Raw genomic sequence first — 26,808 nt, 5'->3', positions numbered from 1 at the left:
ATAGCATGTAGCCAGGAATACATCATTTTCTTTAAGGCAGCAGTGAAGAAGTTAATTCATAGCTGCATTTATGAGTGAGTTTTATTTATTTTTGACCTGTGGTAAAAAGATTTATCTTTCAATTACGAAACTATTTTTCCCAAGTGTCAAGAAGTCATACTAGTATAAAATAGATTAATGTAGCTATAAAAGTAGTTTTTGTTTAAGTAAGTTTGTAATTAAAAATAGGGTAGTAAGTTAAAAATCAGATTTAATCATTGGAACTACCAGATGGAATAGTAAAAGAATGGGGTTGGGGAAGCGGGGGGAGGAGAGAAAGAGAGGAGAGAGATTGAGATTGATTTTGAGATCGGTCAGGCTACACACATCACCAATATTTTTACATTCTGGCATAATAATATTTAAAAGATCCGGACAAGCAGAACACCAATCCGTTTTCCCTTACTTTAAAGATCTAAATGATCATAATTTTTAAAAAGTCTTCCTGGGTACATCAGGAGTATTATTTAAAAGCCATGCGGTAGGGTGTGAAATAAGAGTATTCTTCAAACAAACACGACCTTTTCTGTTTCTTGTACTGCTCTTCTCAACCCAGCCAAAAAACCCAGACAAGTTTATTTACACACACACACGCACACACACACACACACACACCCCACACGTAGAGAGAGAGAGAGAGAGAGAGAGAGGCGGAAACGCCCTCTTTCCATCCCTTCCAAACAATTATCTCCGAGAGCAAAAGAAAATAATCAACAGCCCTCTGTGCTGGGCTGGGCGGCTGAGCCGGAGAGCGGGGCGCCAGGAGGGAGGGCGATCGGCAGGCGAGCCGGGAAACGTGGCTCCTCCGGCGAGGAGAGGATTTGTGAAGGGGAGCGCCGGCCCGCGTGCGCCTCTTGTTCCCCGTGTAATTTGCAGCCAATCATCAGTAGGTGTCCGCGTCGCTGCGTCCTCCTCACCTCGGCGCCGATCACCCCCCCGCCCGCGCCCCCGCCCCCAGCCTCCCACCTCCTCCCTCGCCTTTCTGTCTCTCCCGCTCCCCTCCCCCCGCAGCCGCACACACGCACACACAGAGAGAGAGAGAGAGAGAGAGAGAGAGAAGGGGGGCAGAGGGAGAGAGAAGAGACCGAGAGAGAGAGAGGAGAGGAGAGGGGGAGAGAGAGAGAGCAGAGACTCCCCGGCTCCCTCCCACCCTCGCACACAGCGACTGGAGACGGACGGAGAGCAACGCGCTGGGAGAGGAGAGACCACCGAGAACAGCCCCGCGCTCTCACACATACACTCACACTCGGCTCTTTCCTCTCCCCCCACCTCCTCCTCCTTCCACCCCCTCCACTAACACCATCTCCTCCTCCTTCTCTCTGCAACAAGAAAAAAAAAAGCCATTTACAGGTATTTTTTTTTTTGATCCGCATATTTATTTATCCCCCCGTCCCCAACAGTTTGTTTACAAGTATTAAAGTTGTAATTGGGAGCTGCCAAGACACATCTGGATTTGTGTTTCTTTGTGTTAGGGGGTGATGTGCAACTAATTAAAGGCAGACTGGCAGCGTCTGCAAATTCTAAGGCTCCCCAAATAAAAAGAGACTGGTAAGTGATTGTTCTTTCTCTTTCTCTGGCTTTTTGCTCTTAAATGTTTGCTGTCCGTTGGGATTGTAAAAGTAGATTATTAATGCTGGACTCCAGCGATAAAAGGCGTCGCTGTATTAATTTATTAATTAATCTGCACCCGCCCCTCCTCCTGAATGTTAAATATGACCTTTGATCTCTATGTCTCTGGTAGACCAGACATACAATATTAGGCATGTACAGTCACATTGTTTAAAGGCAAAACAGGATCATGAAGTATGGATGTCTAATTTAGCTTTGGAATAGGACTATAGTTATTTGTGTGTGTTTTATTTCGTTTTTTAGAGAAAATCCAAACAATAGCTGTGGTTTAGGTACCTTTTTCATGCTCCAAGATGCATTGATTAAACAATAATGACCTGGATGCTGGACACAATCGTTTTCTACAGTTTCTGGTGGCATTAAACCTTGAGGAGGGAAGGGGGAGGTGATGGTAATAAGGAAAGCTTCTTTTTGGAGACACCACTCCAATACTCTGAAAAAGGGACATTAAATTATTTCTTTATTTGGAACAAGATCAAAAGACTAAAATGTTGAAATTTTTCCCTCCACTCAGTGTGCTGGTATCTAATGCATGGTTGGCATAACTAGTTTTTACTGAGTAGCAGTTATTATGGTCTTGCAGTTACAATGTGATTCGCAGAAACTGAAGCTATATGCATATTCTTGCTGTGTCTTCCCCCACCCCCTTCCCAGCATCAAGAATATTTAGCCAGGAGCATTTTGGGGGCACCCTTTGTATTGCCTTCAGACCTCTGAAGGGAGCAGTTTTCCCTAATGCGAAACCACAGAGGTGGTTCCTGAATGATTAGGGACTTGCTGTGATTGAAAGATGCCTGCTAGCTTCTAATCCAGCCTGGGGTGAGGTTCCTTATCTTGATTTACTTTGCTTAATAGGGATTTGTTTACATAAACCCCTCTTTTTAGGGCACCTCATCATCAGGTATTGAAGTTTTTGCACTTGGAGTTTGGGCATAAATGGTTCATTAATCTAATTATAAGCATAATTGCTATAATTGATATCCATTTTGAACTGAATATTTGAGACAGACTACTGGGCCCCCATTTAAAATTCCCTGAACTCCACATTCTAGACCAATATGTGGGCTTCAGAAGATGTCACAAAAAGATATTCTGCCCCCCCCCCAAAAAAAATCTGGAAACAAAGAAACTGGTTTTTTAGGTTAATATACACTTTATGTTTTTGCTTTACTTCTCAAAAGGCTGTGATGTACTTCTCCCTCTGTGATAAACAACTAAAATACCTCTTCCTAAGCATAATAATGGCCTGTAAGCAAAGAGATGAATGCAAATACCCAGTTAACATTAAACTTTCCTATAAAACAGAGCAAAAGAAAAAAAAAAAACATTTTAATGATTATTTCTTCATGGAACACCTTAAATGATTCCCCCCTACTTTTACTCAAAATCAGTGACTGTGAGAGATCCTCAAAAAGTCCATGCTTTCCTCTTGTCTTGGGAATAGACTGGAGTCTCCATTAGGAATTATTGGGAATATTCTTACAGAGACTGCAGGCACTTGGTTTAAAACCTTTGACATTTTTTGTATTATTAAGAAAAATTTTAATCTAGTCCATCTTTCTTTTCTTTCTTTTAAACAAGTAGAACACCACCCTCTTACCCCCTCCAAGCCCCACCACCAAATGGCTTGTACAATTGAGACCCGTCCTTGGTCCATTGAATTAAGACCCTTACAGAGCCAGCTGTGCTGGGATTCAAACTAATGACCGCAGACACAGAAGGACACTGTGGCAGCTGGTAGTTCTTTTTTCCCTGCCTCTTTAGTTCAGATTGTATGTGGGCAGTCTCTTAGCTCTCAGTTGTATTGTGTTTGCTTACAGTTTATACTCGGATGTATTGCAGACTTTCTCAGTACTTCATTTGCTAATTTCCTGTTCATTTTCCTCATAGGGCCATAGCTGTTTTCTACTTTAGAGCATTTGCATGCCCAGGCAGCACTTGTTCATACATTTCATAATGTTTAAATGCCCTCTGCTTATAGGTAGTATCGCCCTCCCACCCCTGATTTGCATGTCTTTAAGCACTCCAATTGCCCTTTTCCCTCGGCATTTGTCACCCCTGTCTTTCCTCTTTCCCTGGGTATCCTGGCTATTAATACATTTTCTCAGGAGGGTTATAAGAATAGGGGGGAGGAGCCGTGGTGTGCTGTGAGGAGGGAGAGAGCGGGGCTGGGAGCGTGGGGGAAGGATGGGAATGGGGGGGTGGGTCACGTCTTGATGATTGTTATGCAAACGACCTGACGAAGAATGTGGGAGCTTTCAGCGTCTGCGGTGGGGTAGTGAGGGAGGCTGTTTATTTATTTGTCGATCTTTTTCCTCGTGCTGCTTGTTGGAATGACTTTCTTTATTTTAGTTGTAACAGTTGGAGGATAATGCAAAGGAAGACGCTGCCTGGGAATTCACCGTCTGTGGAAATGCGCCCCAGAGAGGAATAAAGCAGTCCTCACCTTGCTCTCCCCACCCGGACCCACTTTCCCCTCCCGCCTCGGCCCCCACCCCGGCACCACCATCACCCCCTTCCCTCCCCCCCACCTTCCCCCCTTTCCCACCCAGGTGTCGGACCAGACGGTCCCCACTTCCACCCTGCACCCCTTCTTCCCCCCCTGTACCATGAACACCAATGTCTGCGTGGAGCCCGGGCCGAGCCCGGAGGCCCCGGGCTTGCCCAAGGAAAGCCACCTGCCCGAGGGGGCCCTGAACAGCCTTGTGGATTACAACTCGGAGATGGAGCGCTACCGCTCCTTTGCCACCTCCTTCTACAAGACCAACGGGGGCGCCTTCCCGCAGGCGGCCAAGATCGCGCGCATCACCACCCCCATCTTCCCCAGCAGCGCCGCCGCCGCCGCGGCCGCCGCGCGCATCGGCATGTCCCCCTGGAACTGCGACAACGCGGCCACCGCCGCCGCCGCCACCGCCATGCTCTGGGGCAGCGGCGGGGGCGGGGGCGGCGGCGGCGGAGGCGGGGGCGGCGGCGGCGGCGGCGGGGGCGGCGGGGGCAGCAGGAAATCCTCCTCCGCCGCCGCCTCCTCCTCCGCCTCCTCCTCGGCGATCCTCCCCGCCGGCGGTGGCGGTGGTGGCGGTGGCGGCGGCGGCGGCGGCGGCGGTGGCGGCGGCAGCAGGACCAGCATGCACCACCGAAACGACTCCCAGAGGCTGGGGAAAGCTGGCTGCCCGCCAGAGCCGTCGTTGCAAATGGCAAATACTAATTTCCTCTCCACCTTATCCCCCGAACACTGCAGACCTTTGGCGGGGGAATGCATGAACAAGCTCAAATGCGGCGCTGCTGAAGCAGAGATAATGAATCTCCCCGAGCGCGTGGGGACTTTTTCCGCTATCCCGGCTTTAGGGGGCATCTCATTACCTCCAGGGGTCATCGTCATGACAGCCCTTCACTCCCCCGCAGCAGCCTCAGCAGCCGTCACAGACAGTGCGTTTCAAATTGCCAATCTGGCAGACTGCCCGCAGAATCATTCCTCCTCCTCCTCGTCCTCCTCGGGGGGAGCTGGCGGAGCCAACCCGGCCAAGAAGAAGAGGAAAAGGTGTGGGGTCTGCGTGCCCTGCAAGAGGCTCATCAACTGTGGCGTCTGCAGCAGTTGCAGGAACCGCAAAACGGGACACCAGATCTGCAAATTTAGAAAATGTGAAGAGCTAAAGAAAAAACCTGGCACTTCGCTAGAGGTCAGAGGAGATGATTTCTTGTTTCCCAGTCTCCCCCCCTCCCTCCTCACTCCCCTCTCCTCTCCCCTTCAGGGCTTCTTGTCTGGCTTCAAGATGCAGTACCCCTTTCCTGAAGCTTCATTCAGGTTGTAAGATACAGTTGTAGGTGGTTTGCGGAGGTCATGGCCTCTCCGCCACCCTCCCCAGCTGCACTTCGCCTGGAACCGCCCTCCAGATGGGGAGGGCGCCCCTCCTTTTTAGCTCCGGGAGGAAAACTAATGTAATTGGTTTGAAAAATCAGAAGTTTCACATTCAATATGCTCAGAAATTTCCCTTGGTGGTTCAAAATGACCCCTCCCCCCCCCCGATTATTATTTTTAAAGCATCTCTGCCCAAAGGGTGGGACACATCACATTCTATATACTTTTATTGGGCAAGAGAGACTTAATAGTGGCCCAGTTGTTAACAGTGAGGACACAGTTTGTGGCACACAAGCCTACATTCCCATTAACACACACACACAGAGTAATCATTGAAACGGAAATACATTAATTCAAAAGGGGATTTTCTACCCTCTTCTAGGATAATTTTTCTCCTTACCATGACAAAATGTTTCTGTTTCCTCATTTTATTTTCTGCATACTTGGTATTTTTCCAGAAAGTGGATATAGTATAGAAAGCTGAACACCATTTGCAGCTTTTAAGGAGAGATGACTTAGAATAGATACCATTTGTAGCAGGTGACGGTAATTTTATTTAAGAATGTCTTACATAGCTTAGAAACGAATGATTCCTAAAACTCAGTTACAAAAATTATAAATTTGGGGTTCTGCATTTAGCAGATTAACCATTTTGTAGTCACAAAATTGTTGTATACACCAAGCACTGTTTTGTTGGACACCCTATTTGGTCAATAATAGTTTCTTTTTCCTATATGCCCTTAAAACAGACAACGTGCAGATTATCACTAAATTACTTGTTAAATTAGGCTTTTAATTACGTTTAATACAAAGATTGATGTGTTTGGTGGAAATTTCATATGGTGACCTGATCAAAACAAAAGGGGAAAAAATGGAAAATCAGAGGTAAATGGGTTTGGTGGTGTATTTAGTAAAGAAATATGGACAGGTAATCATATTTAGCCTCTTGATATAATTTACAGAGTAGATGGCTAAGTGTTCATATATAGGTGGTGGATTTAGCATTAGGGAATATTCTATGGGCTGGATTGTAGGCTGAGAGTTGTTCTCACAAGTTATCATCAGAGGGAAATCTGCACATTCTTTTAAAAAATTGTGAACGTGGCTTAAAGGAGTTTTCTCCAAGAAGGACTGGTCTTTAAAAGGAGAAAGGAAAAGAGTTAAAGATCTTTGCATGTTTGAACACAAGTAAGATACAGTTTTTTTTTTTTTTTAAGTTTTATTAATATAAGTCAAAGCAAATAGCACTTTGGAATTCCCTCAAAATCAATTTATATTGATATCATTATTGATTATGATCAATTCCATCAAAATATTGCATTGATTCCTCTTTATAAAAGAACCCATCTCTGTTGAAAGTTTGACTTTACTCCAGGGTGGTTTATTACATTTCCTTTGGCAACTCTGCTTAAGCAAAGATAATAGCAATTATAAAGGCATAGGTCCATGTGTTTTCTTAGGTGGCAAAAAGTAGTTTTTAGCTTTGAATGATCTTCTCTGGATTAATATAACTTCTCTAGGTCTCTAAGGCCCATGGGCAATTAAAATTCAGTTCATATTAAAGCCTCCTGTTATTGCCCAGTTGATACATAGCTTTTATTTTTTTTCCTCTCGAACTATAGTATCTAGGATTATAGAATCTAGAATTATACATTTGGTGTTGCTAAGTGGCCTTCATCTTTTGCTAGACTCATGCACTGCCTGCATCCCAGTTTAGGGTATGTAGTAGATAGGACCACTGAATAATTCTCATTTATTTAGTAAGTCACCTCTCTGAACGAGTTTAATGTGAGTACCAAGAGGTTTTCTGCACAAGTTTCTATGCTGATTTATTAGTCTAAACAAATTTCATGTTTCCTTTTTTCTTCCTTTGGATAGTTTTCCCACAAACTTATCGTGATCCTTAAGTTTCTTAGGCTTTTTGATCACAAAATTCCATAGTATTACCTTTTCTTCTCTTTTAAAATTCTGTTGATCTTCAGAAACTGGGGTGTGTATGGGAGGGGAAACATTTCTCTCTTTGTAGAGCTCTCTGAAGATGTTCTCCTAGCTATACACCCCTTCCTACCAGAGAATTGTTCTTGGTTCAAGGCTAAGGTTATTAGTGGAATGCAATTTGGCAGAAAGACAGAAAAAGTTTTGTTTTTTTAAAAATTTTAATTGGCTAAGATTCTATCGAGGTCATTTTAAAGCGGCAAAGGCAGCATGATTGCCTTAAGCACATGTGTAACCACACAGTTATGGTTGTAGGAAACCAGCTGGATGCATGTCAGAGTGACAGAGTTTACATGACTGAACCAAAGCTGGAGCAGTGGTTGTGGGATGGTGAAAAGTACCCCTGCTGACCTGCTTCCCTCTCTAATTTGGTTTCTGGAACTTATCATCATCTGTGGAGATGTTTTAGATGTCAGGTAGACTCCCTGGCTAAGGATAGTGATTTGGGGATTCATTACGGATATTACCTGTGGATTTCAGGTGTAGCTAATATTTGTTGACTTTAAAGTATGGACACCAATTAATATCTGGATTATAGTCATCACTATTATTCTTATTTATCACTTCAAGCCCCATGTGCTCTTCTTCCCTTTGACTTATTCTCATGCCAAATACTGGAGGCGTAATCAGATTTTCAGGGCGAGTAAACTGAAATTAAGACAGATTCACATAGATGTGTTGGGATTCTTGCCCACGTTTTTTAAAGCCTCCCCTCTGGCATTCCTTTTAAAACTGCTTTACTTATTTCCACGTTTTCCTGCTTAGCCTCATGTTAAGATCATCTTAATTCCTTAAAAATATATTAATAAAATCACCCCTTTATTGTATTCCATATAATGACAATGCACATAAAACAAACTTAGTTTTTCTATGATATTGTGCACTGTATAGTTGCGTATAAGACTATTCATTTAGTCAATTACTCCACTAAAAACATTATCACTGATTATTCAAAGCAGTCATTACAAATACTGTATGCCCCTGTGCAACAAAACTTATCTTAAAAACTTGTATCCTAAATGATCAATATTAAGTTCCCAGATAGTTTAAGAAATGGGATTACATAGTATGATAATACATTATATGACAGACCTTTGTCTCACACAAAGGTAATCTCATACAAAGGGAATCCTGTAGTTTTTATATTCACAGCAGTTACATTTCTGATACTAAGATCTAACTTTTTAAAATCTCTCAACCTGATATGACTCAAGGGAGAAAATTGTCCCATGGGTAACCCCAGCCTCGTAGTCCCTGAACATTGTTCAGGTGACGTGATTGATCTCTGTGGGACAGCATTAGAGACCACACAGATCTGGTTTCTCTCCCATTAGCTGATTTATGGAATTACATTAGTAAGCAGCGCCTCGGGAGACTTCCCTGCCCCCGCTCTTGGCTCTTTGCTGAGCGTACACACCGCTGCCACCCAGGCTTTCTGTGAGCTGGAGGCGGGAGTTGGAAGAAGAACATTAGAGTGAAGAGACTGAGAAACTGGAAAGTCAGGAAAAAGGATAATCTCATCTTCTTTCTTTTCTCTCTTTTAAAAATTTATCTGCTGAATGAATGGGCCCCAAATAATTTTCCGCAAGTTAGGTTGAGGTCCTAAGAGGTCTCGTGGAAAGCATCCAGATATTGCCCAACGCTTGGTAACTGGATTTAGAAGAGTGTTCTAAGGGAGGAGGGACACATTTCCTATACACGAGGTTAAGTTCTAAGAGCTTCAACCACACAAATGGCAATTGTAAAATTCTGGACAGAGCATTGTCTGCAATTTTTGCAAGAAGGTGGCACCTGCTTCCCCACCTTTTCATTTGTAGACCACACACGAAATAGGTGTGTCACTCAAACTCAGACTCTGTAGGGTTCAATAATGAAACCGCTCAACAATTGAACATGTCATATAAGATTTGGAAGTTTGTGACAAAAAAAACCTATAGGTAAAATACAAATGTTTCGTATCTTAAATTGCAACATACAAGGGTTTGTCATTTTATATCATAGTTCAAAAATGGGTTTTCAGTTTTCAGTTTCAAGAATCAAAAACATCCCAGTATAAAAATACACATTTTTGTTTTAAAGGGAAAGAGGAAACTCTTCAAGATATTCAAACCAAATGATAGTAGATTAACACTAGAATGTAATATAGAAATAACATAGGGAAAAGAGTCTGAATTTCATAAATGCTAAGAAAAAAAGCTCAGAAAAGTTCAGCTTTGACTAAAGTCAGAAAATAGATTTGTTGCCAAGACATCAAAGTGTAATGCAAGTGCAGTGAGATTCTTTCCATCACTAGATTTAACAGAAGTTAGTCAAAGTTGTTTTTAAAAGAACCACACATTTTAAAATAATTCCTAAATGAAAATCATACCCCTTCTCATCCAAACATCATGCAAATTCTAACCAATCTTTTGGATGGCAATTAGGAATAGTAGAATAAAAGCAATTAAAAGCATTTGTAAATTATCTTATAAGAATGTTTGAAGTTCAGCCATCATTAAACAAAATAAAAATAAACAATCAAAAAGCCAATAACAACAACAAACTTTAGACTTTAATCATATAAAAATATTTGGATATTTTAAATGAGAATGGAAAGTATATCTAGTGATGAAGGAAATAAAAGTTACTTGATTTTTAAACTTTTTAATGAATTGATTACTGAAGCATTGCTGCATATTTTGGTTAGTTTTAGTCAACTGTTCTCCTGGGTGAATAGTTAAGAATTTTGCACAGTGCAGACTTACAGATTGATAAATACAGGACAATTTAATAAAATAGTCTGTAAGACTAAAAACTGAAAGGTGTGTAAAAAGACATAGGCATTTCATCCATATTTGTTCTAGAGTACAAGGTTGGAGACTGAAGAACTATGTCGGGGTGATCCTGGAGACACTGGTAGAATATTCCCTCTGGATATAAACATAAACCAAAAAACTATGGGAGCATTCCCCAGGAACAGGTTGACGTGTGTCTTAAAAAAACTCATCTGAAGTAGTTGGTGCTCTTAGAACTTACTGTTCAATCTCAATTGGTCAGATTGAATATGTAGTTTACTTTTACCAGAAAACAATTCACTTTTTAATTTTGCTTTGGAAAAATGTAACAAAATGTCCTACTATCCAGTAAGTTTCACAAGCCTGGATATGCTTCAGTCTCTTACATTTATTTTTATTCATATTTTACAAATATTAAAAATGAGCTCATTCATCATATAAAAATATCTACTTAAATTAATAGGTTAAATTCAAGATTTATTGAAAGGCCCATGTAAATATGCAAGTTGGAGAAAGGACTACTTCTCTTTCAGTTTTCCTCTTATTTTTAGATTAGTTTTTAAAAAGCAAAAATGAACCCAAAATAATGGTAAAATCTTTCACCTTTGTAAGTGTGATTTTTCAGTCACCAATTAGAACGTCAGATGATCTTGGCTGGGGAAGTAGAGCACTCTAGATAATATCATTTTTTTTTTTTTAACAAAAACCTGTTTTCAAGACAGTACTTTCTTTGGTGGGATCAGTGTAAATTTTGAGGATTTTGTGCATGCATAATTGTATTCCTTCATTTGTGCTGCAGTGCTTCTGCTATTCTTAGCATACTTTTTCATCTAGCATTTATGCTATTATCCTTAGTAGTTTCAAAATATTGAGGGAGGGACACACAGGTGGTTTTATCCTTCAGTCATATCTTGTTCCATCACATGCAAACACCTGTCCTGAAATTGAATTATTCTGCAGGGTAATCGAAAAGCCTCCCTCTATTCAGCGTCACATGTTTTCTGTTGTTTATTGAGTTATGTTGCACCATACTTCAGATGCGACAGCCATTTAATAATGTTGAAGACTTAGCTCTGCAGGGGCTAAAAGGATCCCAGCAGGCTTGTTAACTTCTACTCTAAAACATTATGAGAAATATTTTTCTCTCTGTGAAACTTCAGGGCTTTCTCTTAATTTATTTCAAGAGCATAAGAATCCATAGCCAGGTATGAGAGCGATCCTGTGAAATTTTTTTGTTTTTCTATTTTTTTGATCTTTAACCTATTTCACGTTACATTTCTTACTCAGAAGACAGTGGCAAAGCAAACAACTGCTTTTTCAAAGAACTAATAACTAAAGATGCATTTCTTTGGCTGATATAAAACCAAATATAAATTATATTTAGAAAAAATAAACTACTAGTTTCTTGGCTTTTCACTTCTTTTATAATTAAAAATAACATTTGGACCCATGTGGCTACATTTAGGTGATAGATTGTGGGAAGAGCCACTAATTTCAAGTAACTTACCAGTTGAACAATATTAGCTGCATCAGCATTACTTCTCTGAACTTTATTTCCTCAACTGTGAAATGGACATAGTAATACCAACCTTCACTACAACTTTTTTTTTTTTTTTTTAATTTTTGGCTGTGTTGGGTCTTCATTTCTGTGCTAGCGCTTTCTCTAGTTGTGGCAAGCGGGGGCCACTCTTCCTCACGGTGCACGGGCCTCTCACTATCGCGGCCTCTCTTGTTGCAGAGCACAGGCTCCAGACGCGCAGGCTCAGTAGTTGTGGCTCACGGGCCTAGTTGCTCCACAGCATGTGGGATCCTCCCAGACCAGGGCTCGAACCCGTGTCCCCTGCATTAGCAGGCAGATTCTCAACCACTGCACCACCAGGGAAGCCCTTCACTACAACTTTTAATACTGTGTGTAGGTTCATGTTCTTTGCATACTGAAAGATGCTATACGATTTCTCGTTCCTAATTTAAAGTCATCAATAAAAAGTAGAGGAGAAGACAATTATATTTACAGATAATTCAGTATACCAACAAGTTACTTATAGTTATCAGAAATTAAAGCCCATGTAGACTATTTTGTGGCTTTGAGTTTTCTGAATATTTGTTTTAATCATCCAGTTCACCAAAGATCTGACATGATTTCACTTGGAAAGAGATAAACCTGATAAACAAATCCTCCTTCCTCACCAAAGGCACACCACTACCATTAATTTCTGTATCTTTTAATAGATTTTGTGTGTGTGTGTGTGTTTGTGTTTCAACTCAATACCTTTGTTTGGCTACTATTTCCTTTATTTGGACAGACACAGGAGTTGTTCTAAATGTGCATTTGTGAGTTTAAGAAAATAATTGTAAGAAATGGTTAAATGCTGTCACAGATTCTGGTTGGAGAACATATTTACAAACACTGGAAAATTGTAGAGTTACTCTTGTTTTCGAAGATGGGGTGTGTGTGTGTGTGTGTGTGTGAGTGAGTGTGTAGGAAGTTAAACAGGTAGATACACATTTTGAGATTAAAAAGTGAAGTGACTATACAGGGCTTTTTCTTTTTTCTTTTTAATAAGAAGAGAGTATTTATGAAATGAAGAAAGTTAGTGAGCAATAATAGAAAATGCTGTTGGTTTTCTGGGAGAAAATAGTGATAAGCCCTAAAAGATTTGGAATACTAACCAAGAAAGCTTTAAAAACGAAGGAGAAAGAGATATTCAAGCCAGGGTGCAATGCAGTATGTAGAAGAATTTTTGTCAGGACGGGGTATGGAAGTCTGCTTTGCTGACTATAACTGCTGAAGCAGTTATAGAAGTTTTGCAGAGAATGGAAACAGTGAAGGGGGGAGATAATGTTTTCATGCTTGACTCAGTGTATTTGGTTAGGGAGTCAGAGCTGAGTCTAAAGTTCAATGGAATGGCAGCTGAATTAGAGACAAGGAAAAACAGATTGTGTTTTAGCTGATGTTATTATATTTACTTATGCCTTTGAAACATTTGGTAGAGTAATTCCCGAGTGTAACTGAATACTTCCAAGATGGGTGGAAAATGGGATTCCATTTGGGTGTCATATTCATCTAAATTCATATTTCAGAGGACATTCTGGAGCAAGTGAAGAAAAGTGTCAAACTATGGGGTAAACTGTGCTGAAAGTGCTGTTTCTTGCTCAAGGACTTAAAAAAAAACCTCTGGATGATTGATAGTATCAAAAGGATAGAGATCAAGTAGGATGAGAGAAGAAAGGGATAAATGTTTATAGAGCAGGAAGAGTCATGGGCATTTCTGTGTATTTCAGCAAATCTGGCAAATTCTGGAGAAGATGTATTTTCTTTAAAACTTTACAGAGTGAAAAGAGATGAAATAAATTTTTAAAAGAATAATGGACTGTATAGATTTAATTGTGTGGAAATGATGATTATGAGTGATGGTGAATCAGTGGCAGAAAAATAACTGTGCTGGGGAAAGACTTCTCTATGGGAAATGTTCTTGTTTATAGGTTAAGTGAGATCAGGGATGGTTTTAATGGAGTCAAGAATAAGGAAAAGAGATAAAATTCTCAGTTGTATGTAGATGAATGCGAAGTGAGATGTGGCATCTTCTCAAAAACACTCAGTGTGCTCTAATTGCCAGTCATGAAAAACAAAATAGAGAACACTAGCCTTTAAAATGCCAAAGGATATACATATTGGTTCTTCTCTGTAAGGCTGCTATCCATAGAGTTAAATACGTTATGAAGTGGAGTGGTTTTGGATTTTCCTCATGTGATGCTTTTCACATGTACATGCTATTTGTATGGCATGAAGCTGTGTTTTGCAAACTGCAGGTGACAACACATTAGTGGTCCATGAAAACCAATGTGTTGGCTTATCGCCAGGATTTTTAGAAGTAGAACAGAATGGAATGGAGCAGAAAATATATGAGTGTATCACATGTAGTAAGAGTACATATTGTTAACTTTTGTTTCAGTTATGTATGTACACATAAATGTATGTGTATGCATGTACTAGGCTGCTATGTAGAATGTATTTCCAACTGTTGGTTGCAGTCAAAAAAGCTTGAAAAACACTAGTTTAGCGACAGCCACAACACTATTGAACAAATCTGTAGTGAGGAAAGAAATTATATTTGTAAATGGAACAATGTTACGAAGATAAAGAGTAAAATGTAAATGTGTTTCTATAAGTAGTGTGTCTTTACTTCTCCTAGGCAGGTCTGTACCTATGAGGTATATTCATGAATTCATGGTATATACTAAACACATGGTAAACCCTTGATAAATTCAATTCAATTCAACATATCTTTAGGTAGGAACTGTTATTTTCTAAGATTTGTAGTTAAGTGCTGTGGATACACACACATACACACACACACACATCTTGGCTTAAGGAACTCAAACTTTTCTTTATTCCTAACTGCCTTTTTAAAATACCTATGTCATTCCCTAATTCTACATCTTAATCTTTCATCCAAGATAATTAGCTCCCTACTTACATTCTTAATTCTCAGCCCCGAAAATGGACGCGTTTCAAATGATATAACTGTAATTTTAGAAAACTCTGAAAGCAATCTCACACCTATTTAAAAGCCTTGGGATTCCTTAATTCATCCTTGGCCTAGTTGTTCCCAGATCTAGATAAGAAACACATACTGCTATCTGTGACTTCTACTTGGCTACCTCATGTGGTTATGTAGTGTAGTATTAAGTTTTCTAATAGTACTCCAGAATTTTTCAAGGAATAAGAAAAGAAAAAGGAATTCTTGCCTTGAACATACTGAGAATCTACAGTATGACTTGTTATTTCAAGCATATTTTACAGAGTACTGGACACCCTTGTATGACCTGAATAAGAGAAAGAGCTATATTGAAAGAAAGAAAGAAAGGAAGGAAGAAAAGAAGAAAGGGAGGGAGGGAGAGAGGGAGGACAGGCAGACTAGTGTTATAGATTAAAGAGAAATGAGAAAGGAGCATGTTGGCAGAAAGGATTGTCATGTTCAAGGTCATCTTTTTGAGTCTGGTTTAAATAAGAAATTAGTAGAAATGGTTAATGCCTCAAATTTTTTTTGAAAGATGCCATGAGTCTGGGTTTAGATTCACTAGAACCACTCAGCATTGTTTCTTTGCATTTACCATAGTGGATAAAATAGTTTCATGTATACTAACTAGATTTTTTTTTCCTCCTAATTTCTCTTTAAGAGTAATTTGCTCAAGTCTGTAATTAGAAACATAGAAATGCCAAGATGGGAAAACTGATGCTAAAAATTGATGATGGTGTTTAGGGAGATAGAGGCCATCAGCATCTATAAACAACTAACTGTTCAAAAATATCAGTGTAATTTTTAAGAGGTTATACAAAGAATTTCCTGGAAAATACAGAATTGCACATATAGAAAAGACTCCAGAAAAATGATGAAAAGAATATTAATCACTACAGCTTATAAATCCTGTGCCTGAAAAAAGTTAGGCTTATTAATTTACTCTACTAGTTAACTATGCGATTGTGACTCTGTTTGCATGAAGATGGGAGTACATGATACACATAGAAAAAGAAGTAGTACATGGAAATTCCCTGAGGAGAAATTTGACTCTTAAGGACTTGCTCTAGAACAAGGTACGGTGATACCATGTTAGTGGAGAATGCTTCAGAGTGTATGTCCTCTTAATGAGGGAGATTAACCAAAATACATTTCTAAAGAGCCAAGTAACATGTAATAACTTGATTAAATTATAATTGTTGACTGTATACCTTTTAATTTTATTATTTAAACAGAAAATTAAGGGAAGAAACCAAGAAGTCAGCATGATTGTGAATTTAAACATTCAGTGTAATGGCAATTGCGGTTATTAAAAAGTTTTTTTTAAAAAAGAAATACTCCAAGCAACATGTGATTCTCAGAAGTATAGTTTTAATCAAATACATTATTCTGCTGATAATATCTAATGACTGTGAAATGTTTGGAATTTTCTCTAAATTCCTACAAGCAATTAATGGACATAAAACATGCTTTGGTTTCTAGGCTGGGTCTATCTCAGCGGTTGGCTTTTTGTCATAGAAGATTCTGAACCAAATGAAGTTCAGTGACTACATTCAAAATATTATAGAACTTAGCCCAAGAGGAATTTTCTATTAAACTTATTTTCACTTTTTATGCAATATAGAAAAATATGAATATTTCTCAAATTCCCAGATCTCTAATAATCAAAAAGAAGCACCATAATTTGAATTTCTTATAGAGATTAGGTATAACTATTGTATTTTATTTGAATAGAAGTTAGAGGCTGTCCAAATCATGGCTTTGATAGTTTTAAAAATCACCTCAATTTTTTTAACTGACCTCCCATTTCTTCACATTTTATGTGAATATTTCTTCTCTTCAATAAAAGGTGACAGTTCACTGTCTGCTTTAAAAAAATAACCAAAATTTTAAAAAATTGTCCAACAACTTGGTCATGAAAAGAATGCTGGTGGTGTTTTCGATAGCTAATTAGCAATGATCTCACCTAAAGGTATTGTTGTAGTCAACAGGAATCAGTAGAGTGACTTTGAGGGGAGATAGAATTATTTAACTTGTGTCTGCCATATATATATATATATATATATATATATATATATATATATATATATGAATTCATACATTCATATATATGTATATATATTCAGATTCATTATCGTATAACCATATATTTTTTTTCATAAAGATTTAAACATATGGGCATATATAAATAAAATTAACTCTAAATATTTTAATCATTCTTGACAGTATTGATTTTATTAACCTGATTTTTGCTTTTTTAATATCAATTTTACTTTTAATTTTCTTTCACACTTCCTCTTATACATAGGTTAAAAATACTATATAAAATATTTTTTCAAAAGCATCTTTTAAATTTATGGATCGTTGAAAATTTTTTCTCTTTCTGCTTATCCTGGTACCATCCCAATTATAGTTTATTTTTATAAATCCAAGAATTTTTTTTTTTTGTAGCTCCTTTTTTTTTTTTTTTTTTCCTAAACTTTGGGTTTATTTATTTATTTATTTATTTATTTGTTTGTTTATTTATTTTTGGCTGTGTTGGGTCTTCGTTTCTGTGCGAGGGCTTTCTCTAGTTGCGGCAAGTGGGGGCCACTCTTCATCGCGGTGCGTGGGCCTCTAATTATCGCGGCCTCTCTTGTTGCGGAGTACAGGCTCCAGACACGCAGGCTCAGTAATTATGGCTCATGGGCCCAGTTGCTCCGCGACATGCGGGATCTTCCCAGACCAGGGCTCGAACCCGTGTCCCCTGCATTGGCAGGCAGATTCCCAACCACTGCGCCACCAGGGAAGCCCCCCAAGAATATTTTAATCACTAAACTACCCATGTGTAATACAATAAATTTGCTTATTGTTGGAAGGCTGTGGTTTGAAGTGTTTTTACCAAAAGCAATTGAAATATAATCCTATATAGCATTAATCAAGACACTTGCCTAAATCAAGTAAGTTACATTAGATACTGAGGCCAAAAGTGGGTGCTTTTTTTGGCCACTTCTGGGCCAGTGGGAATCTTGGTGTCAAACTGTTACTTCTCTTCCTACCAACCCACTCCTTCCCCCTAGACACACACACCCACCTTTGGACAGTTGTTTTCCTTACTGGCTCTACCACCATATTGACTTGACTTAGCACCTTTACAACATAGTATATAATCTCATCTTTCCATTTACAAAAGTTAGCTAAGTTTAAAGTCATGCCATCACAGTGGTGATGGAGAGGGTGGTGGTGTTCTCATAGGAGGTGGGGAGAGGAAGAGCCCTCATATTTGCAAGACAGAAGGAGTAGCAGGAACAACAGCCCACAGATAATCAATACTAATGAAAAAGCCATCTCTAGTTCCACCATTAATCAGAGAAATTCTGGCCACAAATGTCAATTTGGAAACCAGAAAAGTGGAATGCTCCTTATAATCATATTTAAGACCTCCAAAAATTTGGGTCGTAAAAGTTATGCAGTTACTTATTTGGTGCTTTCTCCCGTTTAAAGAGGGGTCTAATATTCCCATTAGTGGTATTTGATAGGTGTTTTTAGTTTACATCTGGATCATGACCAAAATAAGGTGTGAGCATACCAAAGACCTGTACAGTTATATGATGAATGAATCTGAATTCTGAGAAAAATTAATCTGGTAGACAGCACATATATGATACATATAAATTACAACAGGACAGAATGAGAAAGTAAGTTAGGTGTACTTTGAAAAGTGGAAACAGTGTATACTTATATTAATCCATATATTTTAAAATATTGGAATTGTTAAAATATAGTTATTTTTTATTATAATAACAGTAAATTATTGGGCTGTGAGCTTATCATTTATCATAAATTAATTGTTCTCTCAAACTTACTGAACTATGCTATACCTGTGCTTGCTAATAATTCTACTATAGTTATTGGATTATGGTTTTTAAAATACACTATTTGTAAGTAGGATATAGAAAAATATTTTTGCCTAAAACATTTTGGGGAGTCTCTAACATTTACTAGGTATAATTTTAGACCATAACTACTGATCATCCAAATTTGTAATAATATGCATGTGTGTGTGTTTTCACATTCACAATATTGTACAGTATATATAATACAATTTTCCATTTCTCCAATTAGGTTTTGAAATTTTGTTGGTACAAAAATTAAGAACCTATATAACTTGATATTTTAGCATTCTTTGTGAATCAAATCAGAAAAAAAGTAGTTTTTTTTAACCAGCAGGAATCCTTTTCATTTTGTTCAGCCACAATACCCCAAAGTTTGAAAGTTTCATATGAAGCCAAAACAAAATATAATCAAATGTCTAAAGACAAACAATGATTCCTGCTATTCTTTTTTTGTCATATTTATTCATGTACTTCCTGTTGCAGAATTTCAGTGATTCATTAAGGTTTTCAAGTTCTAGTGCAAAGAGGTAAATCAAATGCAGTGAGGGGTTCCAATTTCAAGGACTTAGATGCTCAAAAGTCTAAGAAACTTATAGTGGAGCTTCTCACAGTGAAAACAAAAGTTTTTATTTGAAATATATATATTTCAAAAGAGTTTATAAGAAGCTGTATTGACTGACTACAATTCGAAATTGCTTTGCTTTTGGTTGGAAGAAGCATACTTCCCATAATTCTATGGGGATTGGAAAATGATTGGGTGTTTATGTTTCTTTAATTAATAATAAATGGGGAAACAGGAAATTATTTTTTGATTAATCTAAGAATAATGGTACCCCAAAATACTGATTTCAGCTTGGGAAGTATTGTATTAGAGCCATCCTGTTTCACAGTAGAATTCTGAAGGCCTATGTGAATCACTGAGACTTTTGGATTAGAAACTACATGAATAAATATTGGAAAGATATAGTTAACTTTAGTTACATAATTTGCTAATGTCTTAATTATTATCTCAATTTATAACTTTTATGCATCCTGAAGTAAATTTCAGCATCGAGTTGTCTTTTATTTGCTCTTTAAAAACTCATGTCTAGCTTTATTAAAAATGATTAGTTTTGTTTGATGTCCTGAATATTGCAACATTTTACATATTGTATCTAGCTAGATGTGAATAGCCAATCCCATATAAATTCATATGTAGGAAAGTATAGATACCCAATTTCAGTTTTTAGGAGATGAGTTTTTATTAGGCTTGACATATTTTAGATTTTATTTATTTATTTATGACTGTGTTGGGTCTTCGTTTCTGCACGAGGGCTTTCTCTAGTTGCGGCAAGCGGGGGCCACTCTTCATCGCGGTGCGCGGGCCTCTCACTATCGCGGCCTCTCTTGTTGCGGAGCACAGGCTCCAGACGCGCAGGCTCAGTAATTGTGGCTCACGGGCCCAGTTGCTCCGCAGCATGTGGGATCTTCCCAGATCAGGTCTCGAATCCGTGTCCCCTGCATTAGCAGGCAGATTCTCAACCACTGCGCCACCAGGGAAGCCCCAGGCTTGACATATTTTAACCAATTTTAAACAAGAGTATGTAGATGCATGCCCGACCTAAAGATACCACAGTTCACATGACTGCCTACCAAGCACCAAAAGAGAAAGTTATGCTCAAATTCTTAAGGTAGCAGATTTGGGGATGTTTACTGATTTTAGGTTATTTAATTATTTCTTCATTGCTGATTTAATGAAAATCCAGATGAAATACATTTCTGCCAGAGACATATTGATAATTTTTGTATTCATTTTTTTATAAGAAGTAAATGTAAAACGTACTTAGGTTTGGATTACATAATTATTTTATTCAATAATTTGCCTTTTAAAGTTATTTAGGAGGAAAACAGAAGGCATTCCTTTAAACTTGAAGGTCATTCTGAGCCTGGCTCGTGTAGGGGTGAATTCCCTGGAACACCATGCTTTACAGCAGTACCGGAAGGAGAACTGGGGGCTGCAGGTTTCTCCCCAGGCCTCCTGGGAGCAAGGCTGCTGTTTGCCAGTGTTTGCACCCAGGTGAGCAGTGAAGACTGCCTTAAACAATGCTGATCAACTCAATTCTATTCTTTACCTCCCCACCCCCTTCTCTTCCTGGGGAATCTGGCTTCCCTGTCACTCAGGATAATGATTTCCTGCAAGCATCACTGAGATCCAGAAAGTCACTGTAATCTCATCAAGAATGTGATTCCCCAGCTGGGACTCTTGAATTTATATAACCCGAAAGTAGCTGGTCAGGGTGCTTAATCCACCACATTGGTGTGGTGAAGCCCCCCAACCATTTAAAATAGAAGTCCTCTTACAAAGACGACCTCATTAGAGAAGATATGTCCCCAAATTAGGACAGACTTAATTAGAACCCATAATTTAACCCAGTGTTTTACATATGAAAACAGTGTTGCTCCCCCCATTCTGGCTTAAAAGAATCAATCCAGGCCTTAAGGAAATTTCCAGTGAGCCCAGTGAAAATTGGACAGGAGGTTGGATATACATCTGCTTTGTGTGACCTGTGGGATGCTGAAGAGTTTGGTTTCTTTCTTTAACCCTGAAATAAAACTTAGAGAATCCTCACTTCAAGTTTCTGGTGAATGCCTTGAAGATTTGTTCCAATTAATGCACCAGTGGTTTTCCTAAATTTTCTCACATATTTTAGGTGATTTCCCAACGAATCATTTTTAGGGTTCAACCTCAAAGATCTTAATATAAGGGAGAAATAATTTTTAATGGGTGCATCCCTGCTTACCTTCTCCCTTTCCCTGTAGCAATGGATTGTCCGTATCCTTAGTTTTGGAGATACATACTGGTCTCAAAATTGTATACATACTAATATGTACACATCACAGTGCAATTTTGTGACAGGTCATGACAGTAAAGAAAACTAGCTCTCTGCTTTTCTCATATCGGCATGATCTAATTACTGTTTAGTGCTAACAAGCATTGAGAAGCGATTATCTTTTTCCTCACAACAATGACCTTTGATCCCGGGTGGCATCTTGTAAAGCTTGCTTTTCCTAAATATTGCAGATAAAATTGAGTGGTGGAAAGGGGCACAGGAAGAGCCAAGAATTGGAAGAGAGATTTAAAAATGAAACTAAGACATAAGGAGTTCATCTCATTTAAAAAATGTGCTCCATATATTTCTTCTGTTTATCTTCATAAACATATATGTTTATCAGGATACAAGATATATAAGTATATACTTACAGTCTTATTTCCAGTTGGCATCTGAGAGTAAGTTGGCATCTCTATGTCACATACTGTACACATAAATGTGAATATATATGGATATATATGCACATGTTTATTTTTCATATGTGATTCTGCAATGCATGGATATGCTTGGATCTAACTTATCTTGTTAAAAATGACTACATTTATATAAGTATGCATACTTATATAAAATTTATTCTTAGTTGGCATCAGGCAGCAAGTTAGCCTCTGGTGTAAACTAAGTTTTCATTTACTGCTTATATATATATATGTGTGTGTGTAAAGCACGAATATTAAGATGAATGAATATATTTTCTTATTATTTCATACAGTACTTTTAATAATGATTAAATAAGTATAATGAGCATATATAATTACATATATCATTTAAAAGTTACTTTTTTAAAAGTAGTAAAGGGTTTTTTCTCACCAACCAAGTCAAATGATGGGGATCCAGGTATGCATAGTGAACTGGCGAGAAGAAGACAGATTAACCCATGAGGAGTAGGGAGTACAATATTAGTAAGTACTGTTTTTAATGGGAATAATGGACCTTTTTGTTTGTGATTTTAGAAAATATTCACAAGTTTTAAATATTTTTTGTATACCTATATGCAAAATTGAATTAGACAGCATTAGTTTGTTCTTAACACATTCATTGTGAAGTATATCATGTTGACTATGAGCACAGTTTTTTTAAACTTCTATTTAATGCAGATAAGCCAAAATGGTTATTTTATTCATTTAAATTTCATTTGACATCTCAGTTAACACAGTTTTATTTTTAGATGACATTGCTACAGTAGGACTGTGTCAACCAAATAAGTCATATATGAGAAAGTAAATGAAAGCTAACCTCAATTATTAAAGAGTGTATGTAGTAGAATTTTTCATGTATTTTCTGAAAATTCAAGTGCTGTTAACACTGTCTTAAGATGTGTTTACAAGGGGTGTGTGTGTGTGTGTGTGTGTGTGTGTTCTTTTATACCTACTCGATATTTTGGTAATATTCAACATACCAATTTACATACTTACTAATCTATAGAAGCTGTCTTATAGGCTACACAGGCTTGTTGGACAGGTCTAAAGAAGAAAATCAACTTTTTTGTTTTGCCCTACGGGAAAATTTACTCTTAGCTTTTTGTTCCTCATGTACCATCAATATGTACTCATGTGATTCTGTTCTATAAAGAGTATGGCATGATGAATTACTGTAAAGTTAATATATAAAGGAAAATTTGATAGCTTAACTACTGTTTATCCAACAAAAAACCCCACAGTAACTGTAAGCTTCTCGTTAAAAAGATTGCTCATACATTTAGTGCTGGTTTATTACTCCTTTGGAAAACTATAGTATTTTTCTGGTGCAAAAGGATCGTTATGCAGCATTGAGTATCATTGGTTAGTTATAAGTTTGTCTCATATATATGACATTAATTTGTTGCAAATGCAGACATTTTAAAATAGTGGTATATTTTGTTCGTATAGTTCTCATTCCATTATATGTAAGAATGTTTAGCATTAGTAGTTATTAAATATAGAGGTAATATTGATGTTATATTTGTTGTTGTCCTGTCATAAAAGAAATTCTCCAGAATAAAGAAATTACTTCACTGAATTCTGAACATCAGCCTTACATAGACTGCATATGTATGTAGCAGATACAGATTTTAAGTACGCTTGCTGGCTCTAGCAAGCGTACTTAAAATGCAGCCTATGTAAGGCTGATGTAAGTATATACTGTATCTGGTCTTCCTACTGTTGGCTAATAGTTTGAACCTCCCCCTTTCTTCTGATTGCCATCCATGTTCTAGGCTGTGTGTCCTATATTTTTTAGACCAATGTGTTTTAATCATTATATTTAGTAAATTATCATTAAATTCAATATTCTAATTTTTGTAGTATTCTAAGATTAAACATTTGTTTTTTATTTAATGTTGAAATATACAAGCCATTATGTTGTGTATAGCTGACTAAAAATATTACTGAAGTGTAAAGGAGAAAAATCTAATTTTATATTGACATAGAAAGAAAGCTTAACTTGTTTTCTTGCTCTTTTTTTATAGAGAACACCTGTTCCCAGCGCTGAAGCATTCCGATGGTTCTTTTAAAACAGTAGTATATCTTATTTTCAAGGCATTTGGAAGTGAAAGGCAAACTAAATGTCTTGTTTTAAGAAACTGCTTAGTCCACCACTGAAGAAAATATCCAGATATTATTTTCATTTTATGTATAGGGGTTTCTTCAAAAAAAAAAAAAGGAAAAGAAAAGAAAAAAGACATATAAAAATAATCTGGGAGCTTGGGGAATTGGCCAGTCTATTTACTTTCAATACCCTGATTCTTTCTTTGATGTAATTTAGCTATCCTAGTGAAGTTGTTGTCTATTTTGAAAGTGGCTGTAAAAAATAAGTTTGGGTAAACCCCTGCTGTAAAATCATGTATCTTTGCAAAGTACATATCTATACTTCATTTTCAAATATATGTGTTTCAGTACTGTAAACTGTACAGATAGCAGCTTGTATTTTGTGTGTTTAGACACAAGGAGACAATCATCTCTGAGCATCTATGGAGATTAACAGTTTGTACACAACAGTCTGGTTCTGCGAGTTAAATCTGGAGCAATAAATTTTAGCTTTAAATATTTTTTGCCAGTTGTTTCTAGGAGCAGCAACAGCAGTGGCATGTTTTACCATGCATCTTTCCGTAGAGACTTGATGCCGAGTTTTATAAGACTAAAAGATGATGATGCATCCAGCAATTACCTTCAGTTGTATTGTTCTAAGAGGGGAAGATGTTAGGAAAGTCTCAATTAATCTTTTGAGCACTATATTAGAGTAGTGGTTATGCACTTGCATTGCTTACAAACGAGCTGTACAGAAAGGTATACCTCCCAAATCCTTAGTGTAGTTGACTTGTCTCGGGTGACACTGTAAGGGGGAGTACTCAGAGTAGTTGGAACATGCAGAATCAGTTGTATAATTTTTTTTTCTTTAAACAGTGTTTTCTAGGATACAGGATGAAGTATCATATCTTAGGGGAGAAATTTATGACTGACTTTTTTTTTTCCCCCCAGTCCAACATGGGTTGTATGTATGTTTTTGTTTGTCTATTTTTTGCTCTTTTTCTTTTTTTGGTAGAAAAAAATAAACACTTAATAAAATGTATCCAAATGTTTAAATTCCATGTATGATATTAAAAGGGTAGTTTTGTTTTAAAATTTGAATACATAAAGGCCTCCAGCATGAGGCATGGCTAGGTACATTTTTAAATTCAAAAGAATGAAATATGTTCATGAAAGTGAGGCTTTTAAATCTCTTTTTATCTTCCTTTCTCACAGCCTCCTGGTTGCAGCGGTGGCCTTCCCCTAGGCCCTCAGTGGAACGTGCCGTTGCTTCCATTCCCATTTTTGTCACTGGATGCTTTCATTCCTGAGAAGGCAGGACCACAGTCTGTGGAATTCCATAAATGCAAACAGCCCCCAAACAAAAGGAGCTAATGCTTCATAGGACCCATGCTACCTTTTCAGGTAGTGTTTGGTTTTCTTCTGGCAGTCAGGGTTCTTAAGGCTGTCCCATTAGGACAAATGTTTGTGATGACATGATCCTTAAGAGTTTTCTCTCTTTCTTTTTTTTTTTTTTTTTCTGCCAGATTAGAAAGGCTATTTTCAGCTTCAGGAATAAAACAGAGGTTAGCCAAAACACATAGAGTATCCAAGTTGCCACGTTACTGTAACTTTTGTCCTCTAGTCACTAGCTAGCTATTGTAGCCTGTGACATCCATAAGCCTGCTGAAAAGTTAGCAACGTGGACCACGTGAAGAAAAATAACCTGAGAAGAGAAAGGGTGATGAAAAGGACTGTAAAGTTTTAGAAAGACTAACAGATGAATAATTTTAAAAGGCTAGTTGTAGTTTTGAATGGGAAATAATACGGACAGAGGAGATTTTTTTTTAAACGCAGAAAGAGCACTTCATCCTTGGGTGTGGAGAAGGCACTTAACAAACGCCAGTGTGAAGAACAATGTGACTTAACTTGCCTAGGGTCTGAATGCAAGGTCTACAGTTACTGTCAAGTAGCCTTCTTGAAGAAAATTCATTATGTATTACACTTATCCATGTTTAGAGAAGAGAATTATATGATCACAAATTAAAACGTGCTGTATATTAATTTTGAGATAGCTTTCTACTTGATGTATATTCCTTTGAAGGTTCTGGTTGGAATTTCTCTTTCTGCTGTGGGACCAATGAGAGCTGTATGAGTTCTTTCTTGTTCCATTTTTTATTTTATTTGACTTTTTTTTTTTAAACCAATTTGCTAATGAATTACAAGTAAGTGAAAACTTACTTTCACACTTGAATGGTAAGGTTGCCTGGCTTTTTGGAAAATGATGATTGTTATTACAGAATTGAAACAAACTTTTATTCAGGCTGCATTAGGCATACGGTAACATATAAAGATCTCATAGCAATGTACTGTGAGTCTAAAATACATGCTAGTACTGCATGTCTGATGTGTTTTTGTTTGTTTTCTTAAAGAATTAATGAATCTGTATATTGTAAAATGTGGTGTTTTTACATGTCAATTCAATTTTTTAATGAAAGAAAATCTGTTGAGTATTGATATGGAGAAGTGCAGCTTTTCTTGAGTTCTCTTATGTGTTTTTATTCTTGATATTGTTCTTTTTTAAACTGCCCATTTTTTTATGCTTTTGGTTAAACTGTATTTATATAATGTAGGGTGCATATATGGTTCTCTTTGGTGATGTTGAAAGATATTACTCTTCCAGCCTCCCCTCAGTTCTCTCCCCTGTAAGTCAATGTATCGAGAACTTGTAAAGCGTATCATTACAGCCCTGAGGGATTGAAAGATTTAC

General features: G+C 37.6%; 1 protein-coding gene across 2 annotated transcripts; it reads left to right on the top strand.

Annotated features, from left to right (window-relative positions):
• The first annotated feature begins 872 nt into the window (after window positions 1–872).
• CXXC4 (CXXC finger protein 4) lies at window positions 873–26,416 on the top strand. Of its 2 annotated transcripts, XM_059924204.1 has the most exons (4): window positions 873–925; window positions 1,512–1,587; window positions 4,021–5,345; window positions 24,002–26,416. In XM_059924204.1, the coding sequence occupies exons 3-4, from the start codon at window positions 4,278–4,280 to the stop codon at window positions 24,044–24,046; spliced, it is 1,113 nt and encodes a 370-aa protein (XP_059780187.1). In that variant the 5' UTR covers window positions 873–925; window positions 1,512–1,587; window positions 4,021–4,277; the 3' UTR covers window positions 24,047–26,416. The 2 variants fall into 2 exon arrangements, with proteins under 2 accessions (XP_059780187.1, XP_059780188.1); XM_059924205.1 differs by lacking the exons at window positions 873–925; window positions 1,512–1,587 and adding an exon at window positions 1,093–1,389.
• Window positions 26,417–26,808: the final 392 nt, after the last annotated feature.

Source organism: Balaenoptera ricei, chromosome 5, assembly GCF_028023285.1.
Source record: "Balaenoptera ricei isolate mBalRic1 chromosome 5, mBalRic1.hap2, whole genome shotgun sequence".
NCBI classification, from domain to species: domain Eukaryota; kingdom Metazoa; phylum Chordata; class Mammalia; order Artiodactyla; family Balaenopteridae; genus Balaenoptera; species Balaenoptera ricei.
Note: the sequence above shows the minus strand (reverse complement) of the source record. Positions and strands in the feature narration are given on the sequence as shown.

What these genes read in the sequence shown, in the direction of transcription:
- CXXC4 (XM_059924204.1), top strand. Translation starts at nt 4,278, where the DNA reads ATGAACACCAATGTCTGCGTGGAGCCCGGGCCGAGCCCGGAGGCCCCG. An exon ending in AACCTGGCACTTCGCTAGAG is followed by an intron (nt 5,346 to 24,001) that starts GTCAGAGGAGAT and finishes CTTTTTTTATAG; the next exon opens with AGAACACCTGTTCCCAGCGC.